The following is a 9,595-nucleotide window of genomic DNA, read 5'->3' on the forward strand; positions in this document are numbered from 1 at the left end:
CCGATAAGGCATACGACCTTTATGCAATGTAATTGATGTATCTCTGCCCCCTCTCCCACGTGACGACAATTCTTGAAAAGACATTAGCTTGTGACCGTTATTCCTACCAACTGCAACTACCTGAAACCAGAAAATCTCAGAGAACTTAGTTATCCCCCTCCCAAAAGAAAGAATTTAACAACTCCAGAAGAGCATCTTTGTCTGTGCTTGTCCATGAGTACAATACTAAGGAACTTTTACCTCCGCATCTAGCATAAAAGTTTCTGCATCAGGCTTACAAGATGTATTAACTATGTTAAGCAGATCTGGAAATCTTGATGTTGACTCCTCCCCCATTTCGTGAAAATACACGCACAGACCCATCAACCAATTTGACCATCATATCTGAAATTATTGATGGAGTTTTGAGCTCCTATTGTTCAACATCGGGAAACAACAATTTGTCAAGGGTCTTTATATAAGTCAAGTCCTTTTTAATATTGATTAGGTGTTAGGTCATTTGGAATGAGGATTGAGATTTGGGCTAGTAATTGTGTGGATTAAGCTTGATGATTATACTATAATATTAATATTAATTAATCAAGACAAGGGCCCTTGAGTCACTTGGGGTCAAGGAATTAATCTGATCAATTAGTTTTAAATTTTTAATTAAATTAATTTAAAACGTTTTAATTAATAGACACAACTCTTTGGAAAGAGTTGTATAGCTTCAGATATATCCAAAAGGTATTTGAAGATGTATGAAAGAGCCTATATAACTGGAATTCTCAGTTCCATTGATAGATATCCTTTCTTCATCTTTTTCTTCCGTACAAAATTCGTAGAGAGTAAACACACAAAGTAATTCGCTAGAATTCTATAATCCAGGAGGGCAAGGACGAACTGATGGTGTTTTTTTTTTCTTTTTTTTTTAAATTTTTATTATTATTTTAATATTTAAATAATATTAAATTTTTTTTTTTACTTTTTAATAATATTTTAATGATTTTTAATAGAAAGTAGATCCCGAATCAAGCTATGTCAACATTTAACTGAAAAGTAAACGACCACGTCAGCATTTAACTGAAAAGTAAACAGCCAAGTAACGAAAGGTATAACATTGGACCAAATTCTAAAGATGAGGTATGGCATTGTCAATTTTAAAAGATGAGGTATGAAAGTGTCGTGACACCAATAGTTAAAGTAGTTTTTTGTACTTTACCCTATTATCTAACACCCGGATTTTACGTATAAATGTTTGCACTCGTACATACGCTAGAAGGTTTAACTTGATTATGTTAAATGAGTAAAAAGGTTATTAGGTTTTTAAGAAGGGAATTCCGAAGAAAAAAAAAAAAGGAAAACATAAATGAATTGTTAGCATTAATTAACTTAAAAAAAAATAGTTATCGTAATCACTTAGTATTACGGTCTAATGTTATTTCTCTTCACATGTAAGAAGTTTTTGGTTCGATTCTCACCAAAGGTGAATTTGAACCACATTATTGTTTGCCCATTATAAGGTTAAGCCTAACCCCTCATTCTTAGTGTAAGTAATATCGTTTGTTCAAAAAAAAAAAAAAAAAAAATTATCATACACTTCCAAATAGAATAACATTACAAAATGCTGAAAGTCCAAAAACTAAAGGCAGCCCATGATAAGCAAACATGTACAAAGGCCACAAACAAAACTTAGAAGAAGAAAACTCAAGCCTTATATCATGCATACAAATTAAATGGAACTTTGTCCTCAATTCACTTTACTGGAACAATAGTTTCCACATAATCTATCATCCAATTGATAATAGGAGGAATATGAAGATACTTGAGATTTCCGGTACTAGAATTATAAGAGGTGGCTTTTCCATATGAGGAAAGGATAAGAACCTCGTCACATTTCCAAAGTGTCGAAGGAGACTCAATGTCTTTAAAGGGTCCAACGGTTAGAAGTTTTGTCCATGAACTCTTCACTCTATCATAGTCGTCCATTACCCATATTTCAAGCAATTTACAATCCTCTTCGTAACGAGAGCAATAAGAAGCGACGGATTCATTATACAGAAAAAGACCATAAAAATTAAAATCGGATTCTCTCCTAAAAGGCAATTCTATTCTATGAAATATCTCATCGCCTAAATCAAATGAAAATATGTATTCCCCGTTATCGTTTGCAAACCAATAACAAAATCCCTTCAAGTACATTGAACAAGAATAGGGAATGCAATACGGATCAGTATCACTTGATGTATCAATCTTGATCTCTTTCCAAGAGTTAGCAGCCGCAGTGTATACCTCAGCCGTGTAGGGAAGAAGAATACGCTCATGATATGATTCTTTACCTTCTGAATACTCACAATCACAATTTTCTATAATTCGCACAACCTTATATTCTTTAGTTTTGCAATCATAGCCAAATCCCAATCCTTTAAAGAGCGTTTCCAACCCGAATTTTCCCGTGGGAAGGGGTAGAAGAAGGGATGAATCGGGAAGTTGCTTGAATTCTCTTGTTGCAGGATTGCATAGAAGAACATTTTCCCCTACTATTACACAGACAATTCCATTGCAGTAACCGTAAAGCTGTACATTGTCTTGAACTTCCATAGGAAAGGGTATATTTAGGTCCTCGACATCATAATGAAGGTTGTGCTCATCACTTTCAATGGAAAGATTAACCATAGACCAGAAAACATCTCTTTTCCAACTCCTGTCCGCGAAAACATGAACCTGAGATCGGTTGAAAAGGATGCAAGTGAAGGATGAGAATTTGTTGTCCACTGTATTGCTGACGTGTTTGGCCACAAAACTTGGACTATTGATGATAGTGCACCATGATTTTTGTACGCATTTGAATCTCATCAGGGACTTGGGCGGCAACCTGGACAAGATTTCGACCACCTTATCTTCAGGAGTTTCACTTTCATGCTCCTGGGACATTTCGGCAATATCGTTCCACAAGAATTCTTCACATGTATATACACATAAAAGAACAGCACCAGTTTGAGAGACAAATTAACTAAATCAAAATACAAGTCCCTAAGGCCTGGTAGATCGAGGTTCAATTATTAAACATATTAGCAAATAAGATGCCAAAATCCAACAGTAGTAAACAAGCTTGGAGTTCCACAACCACAATATATTTAACTATCAAAGAAAACAGGGGCCATCCAACCAGTTTCGAGTTTTATGGAGAACTATACGTTTAACTTTTACCATTTTAAACTTTTTTATTAGTACAAAAATAACCATTCAAATTTTATGTTTGCAGTCTAGATTAAATTATATGAGTCAACGTGTAACATCACATGATTTTAATTAACTAACAAAGGAAAATTCACATATTCACATGAGTTTTAATTAATTAAGCCAATTTTTACATTAGAAATACTATTGCATAACTGCATCCTTATTACAACTAAGAGTGTTTCTATTTAAACACCACTTCTCAATTATGCTTACCCAATTTCTATATACACCCCCATCAAAAATAAAAAAATTAAACCTTTACTAAGTTCACCACATTTCTTCCAAACATGCAATTAAACATCAACACCACATCCACAAAAACCCTAAAGCAGCCTCTCATGCACCCCCAATTTCAGAACTTCAGTAGAGCAGTTCCATCGGTGGAAGGCAAAGGCACAAATATTGCCCAAAACTAAAGAAAACATTGCTCCACCGACCCAAAAATTAAGGGCAATCACTAGGGCCCTACCATACCAGACTGAGCGCTAAGGCAAAGTCTTGCCCAAGCTGTTGCTTGCGGACAAAGATTTTGCTAATTTTTTCTTAAGAAAACTAATGAAAAGAGTTTGAAAACTTTGAGTTTTAACGATAAGGACAAAATAAAAGGTAAAGTGAATAGTACCAGGATTGACTTTTTAATGTAAAAATGTAGTTTTTCGTTAAAGTGAACAGTAACGCGAGCTTTTCGTTAGAACTCCTTTTTTTCTTTCAGCTTTAGCGGACAAAAGGCCGCGTACAATTAGTCAGCTTTAGCTCAAAGGAGGCCCAAAATAAGGCCTAAGCCCACGGATGGGCTAAAAAAAAGGGTGCTGTGCATCCCAGGCCCAAAACTGGGCGAGTTTGATCTCAGGTGGGCTGCAGGCCCAAAAAGAGAGAATCGGCCAATGGTATGGGCCGCTGCAGGCTAGCCTAAAAGCCAAAAAATTATGCGGGCTGCTTCAGGCGAGCCCAGAAGAATTGTTTGTTTTTTTTTTTACTTCTTCGCGGGCCAGGGGAAACAAATTGGACCGGGGGAGCTCCAAAGCCCAAAAGGCTGGAGCAGGATGCTTTCGGTGGACCAAGCCCAGCGGCTTGGGGTCAGGCCAGGAGCCGACAGCTCCGGCTGTGGCTTAGTGCAGGCTACAGGCCTGGTGAGCAGCGCGAGGTCGGGGGTTTGAAGAACCCTAGCGGCACGGATTGGTTTTTTTTTTTTTTTTTTTTTTTTTTTTTTTTTTCAATTCAATTCAATTCAATAGTTTAACACGTTATCAATATGTTCTTGATACCGCGTTAAAGAGAGTTTAATCTTCAATCAAGAGAGTATTATGTTTTAATCATTGTTTTCTAGATTAATTTATTATTTTATTGAATTGATATACATACTATTGATTCAATTTAATTTTTCTTTGTTGAACGTGATACAACGCATTGGAGATGCAATTTCGACTTTCAGAGAATAACTTTCTACAAAATTCAAAGACTTTTATTATTTTCTGCCAATCAGGTACGCTTAAAATAAAGGGAGATATTTGAACCGACCATGAAGCATGAAAACATTCCCCATGATACATGACCCCCTACGTTTATATTTACCTTCCGATATATATATACACACATTTCATGCATTACGCAATTTTTACTACATGAAATCTATGAGTCAAAGAATCGAAATAAATTAGAAGCAATTAGGGTTTTTCAAAACCTAGGAATTTTGAAAAAGAAATTAAAATTTATCGGAAATTTTTGGCTGAGCCGCTGCCCGGAACCACGTTGCCGCACCAACCTGACCCTAAGCCGAGCCTGCAGCTCGAGGCTTGGACGTTGGAACCGTGAGGTAGCAACCTTTTTGGGCTTGCTGCATGTGTGTGAGAACCAGGCATGTGCCTGAGTTCCTTACTGAAGGCCTGCAGCTTCTGGCCCACATACCAGCAATTTTTTTGGCTGGGCCTATCACACTCTGGCCTGCACCAAGCCCTTCTAAAACGGGTGGCTTGCCCTTATAAACAAACATATTTTTGTCTCTTCCATATTATTCAATATAAACCAACATGTTGGTTCTAAGTAAAACTCTTCTTTTGTCTTTTGTTACAATTAAAAGTTAGGTAAACTAACGAAAAAGGTTTCAGTGTTGTGGTTTATTGGTTTATTTTATCTGACAAGGGGAAAAGGGCCGACGATAGGGAGAGAGTAGAGAAATATGTGTTTGTAGGAATGTAGAGGAATGTGTGTTGTCCCTCCTACGTAGTGCCTTTATTTATAGTAGTAAAGAGGAAAGAATCCTTCATCCCCAAGGAATAAAAGTTGTAATAGGAAAGGGTAACTAGAATAAAATCTAATCTAGGATTTACACAATCACACTTTCATAGGAAGTTTACAACACTCCCCCTAAGTGTGTTAATAGTCAAGGTAGATTCAGCATCATGTAGAAGTTGAGGAAATCGACTCGTCTGCATTGATTCTGGGAACATACTATTCTCAATGAGGTAGGAACTTGCATAAGGAAATAAGTCTCACAAAAAAAAACCCCTAAGGTTATGGCAAAAACCCAAAGAGGGACAAAATCCATAGTCTAAGGAAAAATGCACAAGTAATGCAAAGTCAAAAGAAACGTCTACGGGACGTCATTAGGGATATAACCAACCCAAGGTGGGTGCCTCGTTAAAACCTCATTAGGTAGCAAAAACACAGTGGGGAAAACGCTCCTAATCGTAGGGAAAAAGAGTACATTAAGATCAAGCAAGTATACTTCAGGATACTCCCCCTGAATTTGACACAATTCCAAATAGAAATAGTAGTTTTACAGCTTAGAAAGTTTACGCATACCAAGTCCATGAACAAGCTTCTGAAATGTCGTCTTCGGCAATGATTTGGTGAAGAGGTTGGCCAGATTGTCTTGTGAACGTATTTGCGTGGTCATAAGTCTCATCCTCAGCAGATCCCACGTAGATGAGCTTCCATTCCGAATCTGTATTGGCATAAAAATTATTCAACAAGTAAACAAGGCATCCACTTTTAGTTCACCTAGAACTAGAAAAGCATGTGCAACTAGGTGCTACTTGTGCAATCTCAGAAAGTCAGCTCCCGATTCCATTCAAGTTTCATGCAAACAATCATCACCATTAGTGAGGGGATGACTCAAGAAGCTGAAATAGGATATGATGATTTCCAAAAAAAATTAAAGGAAGGGTATGGAACTAGAAGACTAAATATTTTAACAAGCATCTGTACATAATTATTTTACTAGTCTGTTGTCCTCAATGAGTCCATATTCCTACGCGGAACAAGTCAATGCTCCAAGTTGGTGCTACTTGGTGGTTAAATAATTTTCTATCGATCAAAGCTACAAAATTAGAAAGATTTTAGAGTTACAGCTGCACTATTTGCCTAATTACATGGTGTTACGTTTTCACTCTTTGAAAGATACCTTTCTGGTTTTCTGTTTACAGTTCTATATGCAATACCTACGCAATTATAGCACCTCAGGCAAGTACTATAATTACATTCAAGTGACTGACATGTTAAACAATATTCCATAGCTGAATCACCTCATCAATGCATCTATTCTTTGCTAAATTTATTTCTATTCCAAATCCATTCACCTTCAGCTGTATTTAATTTAACTGCAAACAGTCTAAATAGATCCAGTTGCACATACGACACAAAGAACAGGAAACAAGAAAGGAGAGAAAAAGAGGAGAGGGGGGGGGGGGGGGGGTGGTGTTTGAAAGTTTAGAGACGTCAGGGGTAAGGGCACGAGCGACAAAGACATTGAAACTGAAATTACCAGAATAACAATAAATGTGTATACAATGCACCCTTGAAATGCAGAAATGAATTGTTATTAGCAAAGCTGATAAATCAAACATGGTCATTGATAGAAAAGATTACCACCAATCTTAGGAAACCCTTTAGAACATACGCTTTCTTGAAATGCATACAAAACACAGTTTGACTTCTTTCAGCATCACACCATGTCCACTGCGACGACATTTTCTTATTTCCACTTCTCATTCAATGGCAATCCAATGCTACAAATTCTTCCAACATACTATAATGTTCATTGTTCCAACTACATCGTGAAAAACGAAAAGAAGAAGAAACACTCATCAATCAAGAAACGGTTTCACTTCTGGCTCAAAACCCAAACAATAAACTCAATCAATTGGGTGTATATCCCCACTATTTCACAACAATAAGATAATAATCCAATCTATAGTATATGAGCTCTCGCACGCCCATTTCCTTGCAAGCCAAGAAAACCCCTTTTTCGGAAGATAACCTCTATTTCCAATTGTTCTACCAATTTCCCAATCAAACACGAAAAAACCCTAGTTCAAACTCAATCATAAAATTAAAACGAAAAGTACAAAAACAAAAAGCAAGAGAGAGAGGGGAAAACAGTACCGTCTTTGAGAGGAGTGTTGCACTTGTAAGAAATTTCGAACTGGAAGGGTGCCAGAAACAGAGCCGGATTGTCGAGCACCGTCACGTTGGTGATGTTAATGGCGCTAATTGCAACGAAACCCAGACGAAGAAGAAGACAACGACGACTGTGACTGTGACTACTACTCTACTCGCGTAGGATTTCTTGTACGGACGGATTGAAACCCTAGGTTTCAGAACCTTCATCGAAATCCCAAGCCGGAATAGCTAACTGCTTTCGGAACACTGCTTTTGGAAAATTTTATTTGAATTCATATAACTTGGTTCTACATTTAACTTGCTCTCTTCATCCATATTGTTTTTGCTTAAAGAATTAATCTTTTTTTAAACCCAAATTTATTACCTAAAATACCTTTTTAAATCCATTTCAAAATGTTATGTTATCTTTACACCTATTCACTTAACAAACCATTCGTGATTTATGAAAAAAATTGAAACCTAAATACTCATCTTTTAAACTTCAAAAAATTGAAATCAAACGAACAAAATATTCATAAATTAAGTCATACCTTAGTTGGATAATTCAAAATTTCAAAATCATCATCCATCAATAAAAAAAAAAAAGCTTGTTTTGCTCTACAAGATGTATTAGGGTTTTAGCCATAAACGTAGGATAAACAAAAATTGATGGTAGAGTTTAATGGGTTTATTGATAAATTTGACTTTTATTATTAATTTCATTTTATACTTAATAGTAATTATGCAATAGGGTGAAATGAACAATTAACAATTTAAATTTAAGTTTGGTATAGAAAAAAATTACATGAATTCAAATAAAATTTCTTATCATTTATTTTATTTTATTTTACACAGAGAGGGATATGATTTATCGGTTCGAATTGGGGATTTTGGGATTTGGGGGAAATTGATATTTGTCGTTTTAAATCCAGAAATAGAAAACGAGATAGTGACCGGATGGATACGGGCGATAAGCGGTGTCGATTTGCCGGGAGTTTTTTGGGTGAAGGGTGAGGAAACGGTTATTTACCGGTGTGGGTAACTTGGGGCGGGAAGGGGTTTAAGTCTAAAAAGAAGAATAAAAATGGACTTGTTGCGAAACTAATTGGGTAGTGCTATGAACTATAGAAGATCAATGTTAGGTGAGAAGTAAAAATGAAGATGTGAATAACATTTTTTTAATTAATTATTATGGCTTTGCTTGCTTTACAAGTAATACAAAGCTTATGAGAATTTGATTTTTAAAACTTTAATGTGATAACTTGGTAGAACAAACTCGTAATCTAAGAAGAAAAGTGAGTTAATTCAGGATATTGATGTTTCACGTCTTCCAGTTGATCATTAACACATACAAGGGTATGACCAACTTAAATAGGTGCCTCATCAAATCTTCGTTAGGCTAGCAAAAACTAAGTAGGAAAAAGTGCTCCCGATTGTGGGTAAAGAGTGCAGTAACGTTATATAAGTATGCTTCAGGATACTCCTTTGAATTCAACAAAGCTTCCTATGAGAACTACTAGTGATGCAAATCTGAAAGTTTAAGTAATCCAATTCCTTGAACAAGTTTATGAAAAGTATATTTCTGCAATGACTTCATGAAAAGGTCAACAAGATTGTCTCGAGATTAGATCCACTTGACTTCGATTTTCTAATGCTCTTGTTGCTAATGGGTGAAGAAAAACTTTGATGCAATATGCTTGGTATTGTCGCCTTTGATGTATCATTTTTTTTCTTTAGCAGGTTGACACTTGCAGTGATGTTTTCATGAATTGTTGTTGGACCGCCAATGATGAAAGGAAAACAACATGAGGTTGTAATGTGTTCAATCACCCCTCAACTGAAAGCATTCAAGTGATGCTTCGTGTAGAGCTAGAATCTCAGAGTGATTTGAAAACGTAGGAACCAAGTCCAGTTTGGTATATCTTTAGGATATTGTAGTACCTCTGATGATATAAACAACCCATTTGAGACTGGGTTTGTTTAGAAAAATAAC

At 36.1% G+C, this 9,595-nt stretch overlaps 1 protein-coding gene and 1 long non-coding RNA gene across 2 annotated transcripts; both read right to left on the bottom strand.

Moving 5' to 3' along the window:
* Nucleotides 1-1,550: 1,550 nt before the first annotated feature.
* On the bottom strand, nucleotides 1,551-3,077 carry LOC137707997 (F-box/kelch-repeat protein At3g06240). The gene has a single exon (XM_068446957.2). It carries the CDS (start codon nucleotides 2,911-2,913, stop codon nucleotides 1,735-1,737), a length of 1,179 nt encoding a protein of 392 aa, XP_068303058.2. The 5' UTR covers nucleotides 2,914-3,077; the 3' UTR covers nucleotides 1,551-1,734.
* Nucleotides 3,078-5,825: 2,748 nt separating this feature from the next.
* LOC148689723 (uncharacterized) lies at nucleotides 5,826-7,885 on the bottom strand. Its single transcript, XR_015958688.1, has 2 exons — nucleotides 7,606-7,885; nucleotides 5,826-6,166 (listed from the first exon to the last, which is right to left on the bottom strand). It is a non-coding gene; the product is annotated as an uncharacterized LOC148689723 (long non-coding RNA).
* Nucleotides 7,886-9,595: the final 1,710 nt, after the last annotated feature.

The sequence above is a fragment of the Pyrus communis genome, chromosome 17, assembly GCF_041283825.1.
Source record: "Pyrus communis isolate YQ-2024b chromosome 17, ASM4128382v1, whole genome shotgun sequence".
NCBI lineage: Eukaryota > Viridiplantae > Streptophyta > Magnoliopsida > Rosales > Rosaceae > Pyrus > Pyrus communis.

Bases quoted from the DNA above. Each gene is read 5' to 3' on its own strand.
- LOC137707997 (XM_068446957.2), bottom strand. From the start codon at position 2,913: ATGTCCCAGGAGCATGAAAGTGAAACTCCTGAAGATAAGGTGGTCGAA.